General features: G+C 40.3%; 2 protein-coding genes across 2 annotated transcripts in view; one reads left to right on the top strand and one right to left on the bottom strand.

Moving 5' to 3' along the window:
* BABAM2 (BRISC and BRCA1 A complex member 2) overlaps positions 1–16020 on the bottom strand; it is a 155587-nt gene extending 139567 nt beyond the window's left edge. The window contains exons 1-2 of the mRNA XM_072330985.1: positions 15885–16020; positions 12797–12954 (exon numbers count right to left, since the gene is read on the bottom strand). Coding sequence (XP_072187086.1) covers positions 12797–12924 — 128 coding nt within the window. The 5' untranslated portion in view covers positions 12925–12954; positions 15885–16020. The remainder of the gene's footprint in view (positions 1–12796; positions 12955–15884) is intronic.
* Positions 15917–19332, top strand: part of RBKS (ribokinase) — a 65999-nt gene continuing 62583 nt past the window's right edge. Inside the window, exon 1 of the mRNA XM_072330986.1 lies at positions 15917–16418. Within this exon, the coding sequence (XP_072187087.1) occupies positions 16369–16418 (50 nt within the window). The 5' untranslated portion in view covers positions 15917–16368. The remainder of the gene's footprint in view (positions 16419–19332) is intronic.

The following is a 19332-nucleotide window of genomic DNA, read 5'->3' as shown; positions in this document are numbered from 1 at the left end:
GTGTTATTTTAGGATCATCATAGAAAGTAGATAGCTGCCTTGGCAAACAGAAGTGAAGCAACAGTTGTTCTGTCTTCACTTTAGAAAGGTTTTGCAGTTCTTGAGAAAGCAGTGTGCAAAACAATCTACAGAACATAATTCAGACACAGCTACTAGCAGATTTGTGCAGAGCTGACTGGAAGGCGAGTTTCATAAAAGGTAGTACACATCCTGCTTCATAAATGCAGTGAGTGGGTTTTCTCTTAGTAGATTATTTAGCATTTCATTGAAAAACTTGTCGACAGAAAAGAGATGGTTTTTATTAAACTTGCAAATGATGTCAATGTGAAATATAACAGTGTGCTGAATAACAGGACCAGAGCTGAAAAATATTGACTTCACACTCCACTCTACTGCTTTTTGAGTATTACGTAGGGTTTAGCAAGAACAGTAAAGCACCACTCACTGCCCTCAGTGGAAACAACAGAAGCTTCTGTCTGAGAAAACATGAGACTGGAGATCCAGTGCAATACAAGTAAGAAAATATCACTTTTTTAAAGGTAGATTTTGTTACAACAGTAAAGGAAGAGTTCCCACTGTTTGAGTATTTGAATGGCTGTGGATGGATTTAACAGCTACACCTACAGGATTATTATCTACTTTCAAGTCATTCCTAAGGCTCACAGCACATGAGGCTGGTTCTAGGAAGCGTTAAAACTAAAAAGCAACGCAAAGGAAAAAAATAACCATAACTTGCAATGTCTAAAATATATCTGTAACACCAGTTAATATTTAATGGAAGTTGCTGACAAAGTATCACAGGTCACAATTTCAGGCACATTTTTCAAAATACCATCAAAATAATATTGTCATTAGGTTTTCAACAGACCCAAAAGTTTCTGATCCTATAAATACCCTAGAATCCTTTCTTTTAGCACAATGGGCCATTTGGAAATACTTACAGAAAGTGCAATATTCTTTAACATTAAAATAAAAGCTTGATTTAATGGCAAATGTCCCTAAAAGCAATACTAAGTATTTTTCCTAGATTATTATACTCCAGCAGAGATGTTTTAAACTTTACTGCTCTAGAATTGATGGAAAATGACAGTATTCACAGTCTTTTTTTTGGTTGTTGTTTCCAAATTACACTCTTTGGCTAAGCTGCAAAAGAGACTTCAGAAACTACAACAGGCCAAGCAATCAAGTAAAAATCGTAAATACATCCATATGAAAAAGAGGCAGCAACTTCTTAATAGAAACAGTAAAAGAACAAAACTCCCACGGCAAATCAAGATTTTGGTACAACTAGCAGCCCACATGTTATCATTTTTCTACAGAAAGTCAAAAATAACACCTTGGTTACGGGCATCTTCTCTTGAATTCTCTTAAAATAAGAATCTCACATGATTACCTGACCCAGAAGTGTGGCATCCACCCTTTCTGAAATGCAAGATTTTACATCTTTTGATCCTTTTATTTAGCATGGTCTACACACCAAAGTGAAGCTGACGGAGAATGATGTGTGACAAGGTCTTTTAAAGATTACTCTTCCCATCATCACAGGGAACTGACAGGTAGAGTAATAATATCTGGTATTGAAAACTAATTGCAGAAGCTGACTTCATCTCATGATGAGCAGATGTGCTACCTATTCATGGAAAACATTACACTCATTTGCATAGCTTCATCTAAATACTCAGTGTTTCACAAAGGAAAGCTCTGAAGCACAGCGGTAATTAATATTCTGATGCTCAGAGTTGTAATATGAATGTCTTCTTCACAGAGTACTTTCAAAGCATGTAGAAAGGCAGTTCTAGTTGAGCTTCGAACATGGATGGGCAATGAATCTGGTGAGGGGTCTGGAGCACATCTTATGAGGAGCATCTGAGGGAGCTGGGACTGTTTAGTCTAGAGAAGCCTCAGGAGAGACCTCATTGCACTCTACAACTTCCTGAAGGAAGGTTGTGATGAGGAGGAGCTTGACCTCTTCTCCCAGGCAACAAACAGGACCTGAGGTAATAGCAGCAAGTTGAACCAGAGGAGGTTTAGATTAGACATAAGGAAAAACTTTTTCTCTCAGAGAGTGGTCAGGCACTGGAATGGCTGCCCAGGGAGGTGGTGGAGTCGCTGTCCCTGGCAGTGTTCAACAGGCATCTGGATGAGGAGCTACGAGACACGGTTTAGTGGCTTATGGTAGCAATGGTAATGGGAGGACGGTTGGACTAGATGATCTTGTAGGTCCTTTCCAACCTTGTGATTCTATGATTCCATGATTTGTCACTGACTTACAACTCCTCCTGTTATTTTGTTTTTTTTTTAAGCTAAAAATGATTGATCCCTTTCTATGTAGACCACTCTGATATTTTACAAGTTCAAAGCCATGATGGTAAGTAGGATTCTGACAGCCCCCGGATATCAGTAAGGCCCTCCTATCAGCAACTCTTCTACAACCATCATTTGAAAGCCTACCTGGGCCCTGGTAAAATCTTCTCCAAAGGTATGTTCTGTGCTATGTCACAGCTAAACAAAAGCTCAACTGTTTACACTTTAGTCCTTAAGGTCTACAGACAAGCAGTTATTATATTCAAAAAAATTAAAAGAAAAAAAAATCTATTTTTATCCCAAAATATTATATTCCAGTCTGAAACTCACTTCATAAACATTTCCTAGAAATCTGCTGCTTGTAATTTCATAGCAAACACTCAGACACACCTGCAAAAGGACAAGAGCTCTACCGAAGAAATACCACTTCTTTATTGCTTTTGGTTTTAATGGTATTAAAGACGTACAAACCAATATTCATGCTAATTGGATAACTATCAAACTTCCTGATACAAAGTTACGCAGAATGCTTAATGATTCAAGTCTTCTTCCTCTTATCATACAGCTATTATGCTTTTACTACCTGAAGACAAACCATCAACGAATTTCACTGTGCAATAACAAATAAAAATTTTAAAAATATAAATAACACTTGGAAGCTTGTTGATGTTAAGGCTGCCTAAATGGAGATGCAAAATCTTTAATCTCAGTGATGCTTATGTTGTTACAGATACCATCCATGAAGATCAGAACTTTCTGGTTAACAAACAGCTCCTGTTGTTCATTGGGTTTTTGGTGTAAGTGCTTCACAGGCATTTTAGATACAACAATGACAAACATTGGTAAAAAAAACATACATGCTCAACATAACCTGTGAGGTTCTGAGCACTGGCTGTATTCCCAAATATTGCTGGCTCTAACATATCTACTCTAAGTTTGTAATTGCTCCAGTATATGGCAAAGAAAGACACTCTTAGGGAAAAAGGGGGCCAAGTGCCTTTCGTGATACAAGAGATTAAATTAGAAAATTAGTTTGCCATCAGTAATTATGAGACAAATACATTTCAGTCAGGGGGTTCAGAGGCCAAAGGTTTCATCAGCAAGAGTCAAACTCAGCTCAGAGACAAAAATGGGCAATCCTCACTCATTGTTCCTAATAAGACTACAGTTTCTGGCTGCAGTATCAAGAATCAGCCACCTTCAGTGGGGAGCCAGCAGCGTGAACAGAAACACTAGCACTCTGATATATAAGCCAACTACCATCAATAGAAATTTTCTAAGCTCCAGAGACCCTGATAACACATGAACTAACACGGGCTTCAGCAGAAGCAAAGGAATTCTGGAACATGGCCATATGTGCCCCCTGCAAATGCAGATAAAGAGTTTTTTTCTTTTTTTTTTTTCCCTCAGAGGTAGCAAATACTGAAGTCCACCTAATGCTCTTAATATGGCATTTGCTAAGAAAAAAAAAACCCTCAAATTTATACAGAACAGCCTTTGTAGAAGCTTTTAGATTTTTTTTATTTTTTTTTCATCTTTGTAGAGGGGAATCTGCTCCAGTCTTCCTTGAAGACAATATTTCATCCCGTTTAATTAAGAATTAATTGCAGAATTCACAACAGATGGATAAGCCATCTACAGAGCCATGAAGAATAATTAGAAGGGAGGGGGAGAGTGAAATAAAGGCCAGCAGCAGGTGACAGGGTTGGGTTTTTTTGAAGGGCTGAAGAAACAGAAAACTGGAGAAAATCATCTTTTAGAAAACTGACATGGGCAGAGAAAACCTGAATTGTACTGCAACGCCCTGCCACACACAGTGCACAAAGCTTTGCAGGTTCCCAGCGTCCTGCAAGAAGAGTACAGAGCAGCTGCTGCTAAAAACTAACAGATTCATCAGGCAAAATCTGAAATGAGAGAGATATTCTAATCCACCAGTGTTCATCTTCAGTTCCTCTTTTATATACAGACAAGCACATTATACAATATGATACGAAGGGACTTCTGCTTAAAAGTGCACACCTCTGCTTTTGAGGAACACAAAAACCCAGCTGCATTTACAGTGATTGCTACTTCACTTAAAAAACATTAAAATCAGTCAAATCTTAATTATTCCTAAATAATAAGCAGTTAGACCTACTGTTTTTATAAGACTCACCTGTACCCTATGTTTTTTGCTTTAATTTTAGTATGAAACTAAACTGTGCACAAAGCCTACTCTTGGTACTGCCATATAAATTATGATGTTTATTTTAAATCTTGTTAATATGGGTGATGTGCTGTAACTGGAATGGCATTTCTATCCATAGTTATCAAAAGGAATCTCCTTCGTCTACTCTGATTTTCACATATATATGTACATTTATATACACAAACATGCACATATTCATATTTTCTTGTATGAACAGAACCATACTAATTAGAACTTCAAGAAAGGAGTAGGATACTAGGTAGAAAACATACCCTAGGAAATCAACCTTTTGCTTTCCCACTGTACCCACAGGCAGAAATATATTTCTTAACAACTAAGTTTCAGAGAAGAATACAAAACTAAATCAGATGCCAGCAACCTGCTTTCACTAGAAACCATACAGAAAAGTATCTAATGACTATTGTAATTAATTAAAAAAGAAAATCAGAGCAACTATACCTTAAAAGTAAACATAGATTTATTTAACATGAGTAGGAGTTTGCCAAAACAGATGTTGCAGGTGGGGAAAGCTTTGAGCCTCCTTCTAAATGTTCAAACCTTTCACATCTGCCACAGTCTTGTGGTAGATACCCTGCAGTCTCCCCAAGTACAGCCATCTCTACAGACATGCAATCCATCCTCTACAGGGAAGCCATGGAGAGGGAAGGAAGATAAATAAGTGCATCCACATACACTTTGAAATCATCTCAGAGAATGTATGCATTAAATGAAGGTTTGCAAAAAACCCACTCGACTGTGACTCTTTTAGGGTGACAAATTTCCCACTCATTTTGCTTAGGAAAGCTGTTTTAGAAGAGATTTTTTTCTAGTCACAGTGTAGGTAGGAAAGTGCAGCCCCAAAAATAATAACAGCAATAATAATAATATGAAGACAGAATCGATAACCAGCATCATGTGGAATACATGTGCAAAGCAGGCTCTTGTTCCAAAAAGCAAACTATCTCAGAATCTGCGTTCATAAAATCCCTACAGCTTAAGGTTGGAGCTCATTATTGTTGGGAGCCAATTATGGTGCAAATTGAGAAAAATAATTAAAAAGCAACAAAGGAATGTTGCCAAGAAAACGTTCCTTAGAAACATGCTTTAGATGCGCTAGGAACATCTTTTATAGCCAAACTGATGACTTTTGTAAGCAAGATCATTTATACTCTGGTAATTGCCTGTAATTCCCCTTAAAAGCTACACACAGAAGAATTAAACAGAAACAGAAAATAGAAAACTTAATGAAGGAGCCATTGAAAAACTAAGAGAATTGTGTAAATTGCAGTAGGATAACACTTGCAATGCATATGACAGTGGCCTATACTTCGGTTACGAACCTTTGAATTCACGAGCACGAGTTCAGGAAAGAAGAAGACACTATTGTACTTTAACGGTACTTCTCTACTGTGCTGTTCTGTAAGACCAGCTGAATCCCAAATTCTTGGAATTCACAAAGTTCTAAAGAAGAGTATGAAAGTATTGAAAATGCACCTTTTGGATTTACTTCATCTCCTTTCACTCTTGTCAAATACAAACTTCTTTGGTATTTCCACAATTGCTAATTGATTATAATTCACTATCTAATCAGCTAAAAACCTAAACATTTTTACTGCTCACTAACATAAATTCAAGCTCTGAAGAAAGCAAAAAATAAAAATAAAAATACAAGGTACGTTTTTACTTTTAGATTTCTCACAAAAATGATTCTTTGCCAAGTATGAAATTATCATCTACCACCTGGAGTTTCAGATCCTTTGAGTGATCACAGAAAGCATATTCATTCAGCAGGTCTCAAAAGACAAGCTATTATAAACCCAAGTTATTTCACATCACAGAACAGCTTAGTTACTGGAAACTGTAACGAACTGGCAACAAGGCTAAGACTGTCTCCCATGTCTATATGTCCTTTCATGACTCAGCTAAACATTAACAGGAGGGTTCCATGGTCCTATATCCTTTCTTCTCCCATTTTCTTCCAAAGTTTTCATCTAGTTACATATCACTGTAGCTTTCTGGTCACAGATTTCTAACAGTTTAATTTACTAGTCTTATAAACTCTGAGAAGAGAGAAATTTATGTTAATATAGCAATCAATAATTCAGTTCTTTGGATATGAAAGATTTCTTTTCCAAGTTCATAATTCCATTATTTTCAGCAGCACAAACCTGCGGCAGGGCAACTTCAAATTGCATATACAGAAGCTAGTATCAATTGGTATTGCCATATTTTTCATATCATTCATATTATGGTTACTGGTTCAACAAGCTACCAAGGCATAGATAGACAAAACACAGATTTAAATAAATTGCTAAGGTACATCTTTCCAAACCCACCGGGCCTATATTTAGTACCATAACTTGTCAAGCTCTCTTTAAACAAATTAGAAATAGCTGGCACTTGTATCAAGGAGTTTCTTCTCACTGTTACTGAAGCACAAAACTGGTAGAAGCAACATTCAGTTTTCACACGGACAGAAGGAAGTCACTGAGTGCCCCAGCCTAACGCCAGCAAATACATACTGCACAATATCTAAACTGAACAGCCCTTAGACAAAATACAGTCTTTCAAATTAATCAAAGCACCATTAGCCAACACTACCTTTACAATCATGTCTACACTCACAACACTCGAAATTGACAAACACTTTCTTTCCCCTGAACAACTGCAAGCACTCTGTTTAAAATCAGTGTTTAAATTGCTAACGTCTTTGGAGATTATTTGCAAAACCATAACTGAAAATTAAACTAAGACATTTTCCTTTTGTTCTTTCAACATTCAGAAACAAATGCAGAAGAAAGCAATCCTGGAGACAGTCAATCTTTTTGAACCAGTGCAGGAAAAAAATCACAGATCCCTTGCTTTGTACCTTCATAGCTTCAGCCTGATCAGTTTTGCTTGAGAGTGACAACAAACTACTAGTAATGAAATTCCCTGCAGTGAAAACATGCATTTGCTATCAGAAATGAAACAACCTACTCTATGGAAAAGGTAACAGTTTACGTCTTAACCAATGTAACAAAAAAGGATGCAAAGATCACACCATTCCCAGAAGCACAAAATAGTTTGGGTTGGATAGAACTTTAAAGATCATCTTTCCAACACCCTGTCATGGATAGAGTCACTTTCCTCTAGATCAGATTGCCCAAAACTCCATTCAACCTGGCCTCAAACACCTCCTGGGATGGGGTACCCACACAACTTCTCTGGGCAGCCTGTTCCAGCACCTCAACATTCTCTGAGTGAAGGATTTCCACCTAAAACCTAACATCTAACCTAAATCTCCTCTTTTACTAGTTAAAAACCATACCCCTTCATTTTATCACCACTGAACTGTGTAAAAAGTTAGTCCTCCTCCTGTTTATAAGCTCCCCTCAAGTACTGGATGGCTGCAATGAGGACTCCCTGGGACCTTCTCTTCTCCAAATTAAACAACCTTTCTCCATAAGAGAGGCGCTCCAGTTGGTTTTCAAGACTTCAAGCACACAATGCCAGCACTTGCTGAGATCTTGACCAGTGCCCCCCAAGTCCTACAGGGCTGCTCTCAATACATTTGCTGCCCAGTCCGTATTTGAGCTTGGGATTGCCCCAAACCAGGAGCAGGACTTTGTTGAAACACAAACTGTTCTCACAGACCTGCCGCTCAAGCCTGTCAAACCACCGAATCCCGTCAAGTATATGTTTTATTCACAACCAAGTTTCTACTATGAACACTGTTTCACAGTAATCACATTCAAGAATCATGTGGGAAAATAAATAAATAAATAAATAAAACCTATAGAAATACATGGAAATGATGGAATAAAAATTTTCTTCCTTTAACGGAAGCACAATCTTTTGGTTTAGATTCATCAAAGGCAAAAGATAAAGTGAAAACTTAAAATAATTGCTACAGTATTTCACAGTAAAAGTAGCATCTCACAAAATACTCACATAAAATGCATATTTACTTTGAAAAGGGAAATGCCCAAAAGAAAAGGAAATGCCAAAACATATTGCAGTTTACTTGATAACAGAAAAATTAAATAATCACTATTCACTAGGAAATTACAAATGCCTTATTGCAGCTTCATAGTGAACCTGCGAGTTGAAATTCACTCCAAGTAGTTCTACATCCTTTTGATCACTCCTCATACAGTTTCAGACAGATGCAAGGAACAAACTACCAACACGGTTTACTACAAGCCAGTTACGTATAAAATTCACAATTAATTTAATCATAAATATGGAAAAATGAAGTATAACCAAACAAGTATGAAAGTTGCAACTTTGTTATGAGTGCATATCTACACAAATAGACTCTTAGAACCTAGAACTTTTAGATATTATATTAATATAAAGCTCCAACTGGTGCAACACAAAGTTATTTAAAAAATAAAGTCCTGAATAGGAATTAGCTTGCAACTTAATTTGAGGCTCTATCATGGACATCCCCATGAACAGATGTATGGAAAAATGTTCTCAAAGGCTACGACCAACACACGTCTCTCACCATTTTGACAAGCCATAGGAAAAGCAGTTGGCTCTTAAATAACTGGATTCCACACACACAATAATTACACAGCCTTTATATAGGAAAATTTCTTCTGTTTCTAAATTACTTAATAATCGCTTTTCCCTATTCAACATATTTCCCATGGTTAACGCATGCATGTATAAACACAAAGAAAAATGTCTTAGCCATAATTTAAGTTGTTTATGAGGAGATTTTAATATCTAATTAAGATGGGTCATTATTTCAAAGAGACACCATTGTAGATTAACTGATGCAGTATATGGCATGGACTCAATTGGCAGCATTATTTTCTTTGAGTCTAGAACAAGGTAATATCCTATGCAAGAGTTAAATGCTTTGATCCATTCTGACATCCCCAGGAATATCTTTTATTGATGCAACAGAGATGCCTGCCAGGGTTTCCTTATCATCAGAATCAATGCTGCTAAAGGTGCTGTATTTCAGACATGATCTAACACTATGCTTCTATTTTAGTTAACCAGGGAGATCCTTTAGCAAGATGATAATATTCTGTAGACTTAATAAAATTCTACTTTGGGTAACTGTGCGCCACCTAAGTTCTCATTACTGTTTCAACTGAAAATTCCTTTCTGTCCTATCTAGTCGTCCTGCTGAGCACAGTTAAACAGTTCTCACAACTCTTCACTCACTCTGCATCAGCAGCGGCTGTATAATTCCTATGAAAAGATCTTGATCCTGAAGGCCCTACTCATGGATGTAAATGTATGTGTCTGATGAGACTAGTACTGTCTATTAAGTTTGTAAAACACACAGACATGGAACTGTAACGTGTTATTATAAAACATTTACATACTCAAAGACCGTGAAACAATAGGATTTCCTTACTGTGATCTATTTCTCTCCCACACTTGCAAGTAAAGCAAATTAACATATCATGCTTCATACTTTTAAACTAACATCAGCTCTTTAATACAGTTTATAACAAAATTAGGTCATCTTAGCAATAAGTTAGAGCAAATGCAAAATAAGCTCTTCACTAAAAACACCTGGCATCTGGACTGATTTTTCAAACAGTTAAAGACTTGCATAGTACTTGAAATATATACACCAAAATTAAATGATGTAATAGGCCATAAACCTGGTATTTGATCTTGCACTGTTTAAAGAAAAGTGCAATTCCTTCTACTTTCAAGCTGAAAACTAAGAAAGCAAAGTTATGAATAGGCAAGGTGTTGGAGATGCTAACACATCCAACATGTTTCTAATGTTTCCTGTGATCTGCAGCTCCAGTACCTAAAACCCATGAATTGAGAATGTATGCATCTTGTGTCTGTATATTTTGTTATATAACGTAAAGCACTGGTTGGTTAGGGAACCAGACTACTGCATTAACCACCATTTTTCTATCGGAGTAACAGTGTGGTATGAGACAGTGAAGCAGCCATGCAGTTCCTTGCCTTGATCCTCTTGCCAGAGTCAAGGCACTCACAAGCTTCCAGAAGTCTTTGTCTTCTAAGTTAATATCTATTGAATAGATTACCTTACAGACTTTAACATCTTAAGAGTTAAAAAATATATATATCAGTTTTTCACTCTTAAAAATCTTTCACACAACACAACATTTAAATCATAAAACATCTGTATGTTCTGTTAGACATTCAAGCTAGCTTATGGTATGACATATTTCAAGTTCCTTCCATATGTCAATAAACAAACTCATTCAACAGTTTCTGCTGATACTTACAAATGGTCACATTCACTTGAAGTAAATAGCTTTTTATTTGATTTCAGACGCTTAATCTAGTACTTCTTCCTCAGCATTCATTTCCGCTTTTTAAGCTTAAAGCCTGTTACAGCACCACTGAAACTGAAGGGAGTTCTGCAATTAACATCCTGTACCTCATCCCTATTATTGTAACTTAACTGCTCTCCTCATTTTCCTTCTCTCTGTCCAATATCTATGCCCTTATTTATTCATACGGTTATCACCTAGATCCAATCCTGACTTCTACTTCCTGAGCATTGCCATTTTTCTTTCTTTAAAAGCTTAAAGAAAGTAGAAGTATAGGAGGAGTTGAATAATAGCATTAAAGTCAGGATAGGAGAGCAGAGTAGACCAATGCCTTCCAATCTATTTTTTGGATTCTCAGAGCCCTACAAACATTTCCTTGAGAAGTAACACCCAAAAGCAAACTTAAATGCAGTGACCTAGAGAAATTTATGTTCTACACTCCACATTTGATGCAAATAGTATAGAATTTGAATCACAAGGTTGGATGACAGGCACAGTTAGGAGTAAGCTTTCAGTTTTTTAATTAACTTAAAATAAAATACTTGAAAAACATTCAAGACATCAAAGTAAACTCAAGATCACCTCAGTAAGACCACAGGCTGAAAACTTATAGACACTTAACTAAAGTACCTCTGAAAAGCTAGAAAAACATTGCTTTGAATTATTTTAATCCATTATTCTAAAGGCAAGCAGCATAAGCACCGTGTGCACTGAGCAGAACTCTTCTCTACTTCCTGATAAGCTGACACGTTCATCACCAGACCATGCCTGTGTTTTGCCTTTCTTTATCTTCTGAAAAGCTAAGGTAAGACAGATACTACCTTAGCCTTCCTAGGAGACTAGTGCAAGAGAAAGCATGGGCTACTATGAAGCAACAGCTGCAGGTAAGTAACTGCTCAGCCTGCCTCATTTGATCTGCAAGCCTAAACACTAAACCAAACAACACAGAGTTACAGCTTCTTAGACCTCCAAGAAAGTCACCACTGTCACAGACGACAATTCTTTCCAAGCTAACCACAGAATTCAGACTTCTCATGGAAGTTTGATCTACAGGAAAAGCAGCTCCCAAACTGTCCCAGAAATCATAACAAGGCAGACTACAGAAGCACATTAAACAATTTTGAGCAGAACTAAATTTTAAAGAATTTTTGGGGTAGTTCTCAAAACCTACTGGGTTATACTATCATGCAAAACAATACACAAACCAGCATAGTCAGCATCAAAGCGACGCAAAGTGATTTCAGCACCTTAAGCCAAAATAATTTCAGAGCTTCTACTCGAGTCTCAAAGAGGTACCTGAGTCAGGAACGTTGTTAGATGCCCAACTATGGAAGAATAAAGCAATTTCTGATACCCTCTCATCCTCAGAATTCTTTATCAGCTACTTTGAGAGTCTGAGGTCTGGCAACACCCAAAGTCAACTCTACTTTTAGCATTTCACACCCCCCATGTATTATTCACAGAGTTCACACATCAGAGTTCCCTTTGAACATGTGGATCCCAAACTTTATCAGCAGCTGAAAACCACCACGCATCCTTCTAAAAATAGAAAGAGAAATAGTAGCTTGGCCTATTTCAAACACTGCAACCTACAGCCATTTGATGTACTAATCTTGAAGGAGGTTAGATAAAGAAAAAATGCATTTTTTTCTTATGTAACATATTTGTTACTACAGTAAGGTTGTAGAATTTTATCTTCCAGTTTTGAATTTACAGAAAAGATTAAGTAAGCAAGTGATGAACGGCTGGAAAATGTCTTTACGACAATCTAACTGCTGAAAACCAGCACTACCAGGTGGTACCAATGAAAGTGTTTTAGCAAGACTGTTATCACCAACAATTTGACAAATGAAATCCAGCAAAGTACAAAATGTTAATAAGACAAAAAAACCCAATCCAGACAGTGTTTCAGTTCCAGATATATTGAAAATGCTTAAGTACACACTGACATAACAAAACTCAGTCCCAAAAAGACATCTGAATCTGTTATTGAGGGGGTGGGTATTCTTTCTGAACAAGGAACTCAAACACTTACCCTGATTTCAGGTCTGTAATTCGTAAACAATTAGTAGCATCCAGGCCTACTTTTCCATTTCTCACCACACTTGAAATGAATGGTGAAAGAGCTGGAGAAATTCTGTTCAAGGCAACTTCAGGAGACATTGTAGTGTTCCTCCTTCCTTTTGTCTTAAGCTGTACAGGAATAGTAAAGAAGAAAAGCAATTTTAAAATATTCAACTTATTTGGTGTAAATTCACATCAAAGGAAAAATAAGCTTAGCACTGTAGCGATCAGAAATTGAAGTGTACACAGTTAAATGTTTTCTCCTACCTCTGCAATGACCAAAGAAACACATTTATACAATTCAGTCTCAATATAAAGAACCTTAAGTCCTAGGCTCCTATCCCTATGGGAAGGATAAATCAAAGGGAAGGTCCTTCTGACCATTCACAGCCTAGCTGTTCTTGTAAGCATTCCCCTAGAGGCTGTAATTGACAAGCCACATTTGTTCTGCTTCCACTGACATCGACAGGACTTACTATACTGAATGAAATGGGACAACTGCTCTCTCCATATTTTCACTTGTAATTTGTAATACAACCACGAGTACAACCATCATCAGCATTGCATTCACAACACTTCACTAAGAGCTAGACAGAGCATTTTGTGATTCCTTCAGACTTTCCCATCAGCGATACTGCCATGCTCTGAAAGGTGTTCACAGTCACAAAACAGACTGTGAAACTGTTACATACAAACTCCAAGCGCAGCTTTTTCAGAAGCACTTGCAATTGCGCAACCTTATGCTACATCAGTGAGGCCGCTATAAGCACACTTGAAGAACCTGCTACTTTTTAGAGTAAATGCAGGAGCTGATCCTGTTTGTAATTTTAAGTGGTCTCATGCTGAAAGCCGACACTGTGGGCAAAACCAGACTGTGGCAGAAGTGGCAAGCAACCTATCTAAATGCTAACAATATATTTACTCATATCTTTGGTGTATTTCTAGTTCCACCTGAAAATTAACTGAATTTTGGAGTTTTACAAAATAGGGCTACAAGTGACTCATATATAAATAATATAATATAAAAAATATATATATAAAAAAGTAATATAAAAACACCACTGCAAATGTAGGTTGAAGGCCCCATAAATTAACTCTGGCCATTACAGAATATTTTTTACAAGTCCATCCATATGAAAAACATCCATCCACACCGTATTTACTTCCTTACAATAATTATCAGGCATGACTTTACAAACTCTTTACTATTCATCTACCTTCACAAATAACAAAGCACACGGACTGCTGCATTCGCAATATTTCTCTGTTTTTCCCAATGCTCGGCTCACAAGCTTAGTTGGTAACTAATGGATCTTCTCCAAACTGATAATTCCTTCTAACCGGTTGCATCACTAAGCATTTGAGCTGTGTGTTTTGTTCTTCTGAAAGCCATTCACACGGAAGCAATGTGAATGAATCTTCAGGAGAACTTATCCTAGCTACTCCAAGGAAAACGCAGGCTGGGGATTTTTGGGTAAAGAAAAATACCCATGGATTTCCTACAACTGTAATTAATACACAGTTCTTTGCACTTTATGGCAGCTATAGGAGCTCAAGACTGAGTAACTATACATTAATATATAACTAGCTCTCCTTACATGCAGGATATACCACAACTGACAATGGGCAGCCACTTGCACTTGCTTGGCAGACACCTATAGCCGCTAAGGACAATCCCTCCCATTGGTTACAGCTCTATCAAAACCCATGCCAACTCACCCAGAGAACACAAGCTCAGAGTCGGCCTACATCAATGCAAAGACCAACAACTGAGCTCAAACAGCTGACAAAAGTGAGCTTAAACTAGAAGAACAAATATTGCAGAAGAGTGACTAACGCTGGGCACGTTTTATTCCATCATGTTTTATTCTACTGCAGGGCGAGTAACTTCAGGCAGCAGAGCTGATGATGATAAGACCTTCTTACAGCATGAAATGAATGCTGAAATAGAGGCCACCATTGCACTTCATATACAGAGACCTCAACGCTGGCTCTAATTATACATTCTTCAAGGGAACTTAAATATTGAGAGTAGAATTGTGATGCGTGGAGATGCACGTGGCGACTAAAGGTGAAAACAAACACCTTCCAAAGTGAGCTATAGGGTGATTCTTTACCTTTCCTCTAGTAGAGTATGCAGGTTTTGCCAGTACGAGGCACCAGGGGCTCTGAAGCACTGCTCCTGGCTTTACTGCATCACTTCTTTAAGACCCACATACCTTCATCAGGAGCCAGCTATCACACAGCGCTTAAAGGCTCGCTATTGGTTACACTCACTGATTTATTTTGTAAACAAGGGGATTTACAAACAGTAACACAACTGTATTGTTTCAGTAACTTTCAGTTCCCACAGACAACATCTTTTCCCCAGCTTAACGGCCCCGCAGCGCTGGGAACAGAGCACAGACCAAATTAACTCAAGGGAATTCATCAGTAACAACCACAAATAAATAGCCCACGAGGCAGTACCCCCCCTCCCAGAGCCAAGTACTTGGGAGAAGTACACCAACCAGCAGCGGGACCCTTTCAGACTCAGCGGCCCGCGGCCATGAGTTCAGGTCAGCTGAACGCACACTCCGCAGTGAGCACACGAGCGGCCGGCTGAGGGACGCCGTCCCCCGCCGCTGGGCCAAAACACTCGGCACGCGTTCAGCGTAGCACAGAGGGGCGCTCCGGATGAGACCAAAGCGCACGAGAGCCTCCTGCGCCCGCCCCGTCAGCCCAGCTCTGCCCGCACGGGGCGGGGACGCCCGGCGTCGTTCCTCGGCCCCGTCCCACTCCCCCCGCCGCGCCGGAGCCGGGCCCGCAGCACCATTCCCGGGGCTCCAGCCGCCACGTGCCAGCCCCGGGGCGGCGGGCGGGGCTGACCGAGGAGCCTGGCCCACCGCCCCGGGATATGCCGGTGCCGCTCCCGGCCCCGCGCCGCCCCGGGGCCGGCGGAGAAGGCGGGAGCAGAACCCGAGCCGCTCAGCCGCTCCCCCCGGGGCCAGCAGGGGCGCTGGCTCCCGCCCGTCCCTCCCGGGCCCGAGCTCGCAGCCCTGGCCCCGGCCCCGCCATACCTACGGCGGCCGAAGCGCGGCCCCTTAGCAACGGCCGCGGCCACGCGCCCGTCCCGTCCGCCCGCGCCCGGCGTGCGCGCCCCCGCTCCCGTCCCGCCGCGCGACGTGCGCGCTTCCGCGCCCCGCCGTCGCCGGCGCGGCTCCCCGGGCCGCAGGGGGCTTCGCGGGACTGGGAGCTGGCGGCGGCCACGGCGCCTGGGCGGATCTTCTCGCCGCACAGCGTGGGGTTAGAGCGGGGGAGGCGAGGGGCCGTGGAGGCTGCAGCCGGAGCGGTGCGGAATTAGCTGGCGGGACAGGGGTAGGAGCGAAGAGAGCGGCGTCCCGACAGGCGTTCGCCAGGGGCACCCTCCCAGCCCAAGGCCCCCTCTCGCCCGCACGTCGCCGTGGCAACGGGCGAAGCTGCGGCGCGGCCTGGCGCGGAGGCCGGGCTCAGGGTCCAGAGTTCGGGCCCCGGAGCTGGTTTGTCCGCCCCGTCCTCAGCGCCATGGCCGCCGAGGTGGCGGTGGTAGGATCGTGTATGACCGACCTGGTCAGGTTAGTACCTGGCGCGGCGGCACGGAGCCCTTAGCCCGGGACAGTGGGATTTCAGGCAGGCCCGACGCCGAGCTGCCGGGCCCGTGAGGGTCAGCCCCGCCACCGGCACTTTACTGGGAGCCTCAGGGAGCGGTGAGACGGGCCTTGGTCAGTTGCCTCCGCCGTGAGGGGGAAGGGAGACGTGGGTTTGTGGTTTCCACTGTGCTCGGGGGCCCGGCGTCACCCTGGCCGGAGCAATCTGCCCAGGAAATCGTCAGCTCTGATACTCTTTATCAGCACAGAAACGATTTCAGAAAGGTAAATAAATCGGATCAGCTGGAATGCGTTCTCAGTTCAAAGCACTCGTTTCTGCTGGAAAAGCGAGAATGAAAGCTTAATGTTGTAAAGAAACTGGAATTATGTTTGGTGTGAAAAAGCAGAATGAAGCCCACTATTGCAGCCCAGTGTTTATCTGGCAGGGAGAGAAGGCCCTGAACTATGCATAACCATACAGGTCGGGAAGTGGAAGTAAGAAGCCCTAACAAAATCTTGCTCCTCTGCACCCCAAAGTGGGTTTTCAAACTATGAAATCCTTTTTTAAAGGAATGCCTTCCTGCCTTTTAATTCATCCTTTGGGCATTTGGGGTTTGGAATTAGGTACTTGGGCTTGTCTTTTTCTTTCTTTCCTTTTGTACGTAGGTGACGTTTCCAAGCTTCTAATAAAAATTAAAGCAGAGCGATTCATGAAAGCTCTTGGTTCCCACAGCCCGACTTTATAACAAATACTAAATATCAGGAGAATTCAAACGAAATTGCAGGAGTCGGCGATGATGAAAATACTAATCCAAACTGCCTGACCTTGTTGACCCCAGTGCACTTGCAAATCAGTCCTTTATTTGCGCTATATTAAACACATCTGGTTTTAAACTATGTATGCAGAGTTGGTTAAAATAGGATTTAAAAGTGTGTGTGTCTGGACTGCATCAATTCATCCTGCTGGGAATTCTGCAGTTAAAAACATAGTTTCTCAGTCTGAATCAAGAGGCAGCTACATTGACGCCTGTGGGGCAAGAAACATAGAATACATGACAGAAGATTATGCTGAGGACTGAGTGCAATGTAGGCATAGACCTGCCTTGCAAAAACTCTTAAATAATCATAGAACCTATATCAGAAGAAGATAATGCTTGATGTGATTTGCAGAATACACTGCAGTTTACCAAGAAGAATAGTTATCTTGGAGGTCAGGGTAAGATATTGTAGAACTGATGTCTGCAGAACAGACCCAGCTGCTGTGGGTCTGTGCTTGTGACATTAGAATGAAACACAAAACGTGGCCCTTTATTCTCAGAAAGTACTTCTCGTGTCTCTCTAAAATGTGGGGGAAAAAAAAATCATCAAAACTTTGCCAGCTTAAGCACTAGTGTCAGCCATGGGGTTGGGGGTTTTCTTGACAGTTAAACAAAAACAAAGCAAAAAAGAAAAAAAGAAGAAAAAAAAGAAAAAAAAAAATAACAAAAAACACCCAGAAAGCTCCCAGGTTTTTTGGCTTCAAGTTTGGTGTGATGGAAATACAGTCACTTGTTTGAAACCTTATTAGCAGGGCATACTGTAACTAGAGATTAAACCGTGGGTTGCAGCCATAGATGCTGTTACAGTGAGATTAAGTGGTTGTAAAAAAGCTATTTTGCTTTTCAGTCGGCTGAGAGGGTTTCTTAACTGAACAAATGCTATCACAAGAATGTATCTGACTCACCATTATTAGCCTCTGCTTTAAGGAGCAGTGAAGGGCTTTTTATTAGTGATAAGCTGATTTGATTCAACTGAAAAAGAATGGATAGCTTCATTCTTTGTTTGTAGCATAGGATTTCAGGCACTTCATAATCCAGGAAAAACAATGGGTTTAAATTTTGCTGGCAAGTGTTTTATCAGGCTGAAATCTCCATTTAGTACCCACGTGGACAGAGTCTGAATGCAGCCAGCATTAAAAATCCTGGTCAGATTACCTGAAAGTGTTGGGCTTTGGGCTGGGATGCTTCTAAGTGAGGAGCAAAGCTGTTAAACAGGGAATGATAAGCAAACTTTATTAAAAAACTACCAGGTTGGAATTCATGCTAGGAGCCTCTCTTGACTGTCTCTATGTCTGCAATGTATGGGGAGCCACATATAGTGGGTTTAAGGCTAGGGTTCATTTCAGCAGGAACAAAGAAACATCGGGTTTTCATGAGTTTGTCTGTCATTTATGCTGATGTTTTAGTTTGGAAAACGACATGGAGAGCAGTGCTCATGTGTTACATGCCTGTCTATCACCCATTCGAAGAGACTGAATAAACTATGAGAGTCATGCACTATGAGGTCAGACACGTCTTTGGGCACATTGTGTTTGATAGTCTTATTCACTGCTTAGAACTGAAGCCTATCTTTCCTAGAATAGAGGCGTACTGATTGAGGCTCTGCCAGAGGCACTGACAGGGTGCGATATTGGCTCACCAGAATACAGTCTTCAACATCTTTCTGGGAAACTAGAAACTGAGGGTGGCAAACATTTAGTGGTAAGCATTCCTAGGTCTTCAGAGGCAAGGTACTGAAATTCCAAATGATAAACCTGAAGCTACCATTGAACATATGGTAACCAGATTGACCAAATAAAAGAAGTTGCCATACAGTGTTTTTATTCAACACAGTAAACAATTATTTAAAAAAAAAATAAAAATAAAAAGCATAACCTCTGTGTGAAATATGCAATCTGAAATTTGCTAAGTCTTATATAATGAATGAGAAGGGAAGGAGACCTTCTGTTGAAGACGGTATTCACATGTAATTTTGAGAAATAATCAAATTCAGAAGAAAGGGTAACGACCCTTAAGATTCTTTTAAAGGGAAGGAGTCCAGTGGTTTGCTTTTAAAATACTGTTCTCATTGGAAATTCTTTTCT

The sequence above is a fragment of the Excalfactoria chinensis genome, chromosome 3 (assembly GCF_039878825.1).
Source record: "Excalfactoria chinensis isolate bCotChi1 chromosome 3, bCotChi1.hap2, whole genome shotgun sequence".
Lineage (NCBI taxonomy): Eukaryota > Metazoa > Chordata > Aves > Galliformes > Phasianidae > Excalfactoria > Excalfactoria chinensis.
Note: the sequence above shows the minus strand (reverse complement) of the source record. Positions and strands in the feature narration are given on the sequence as shown.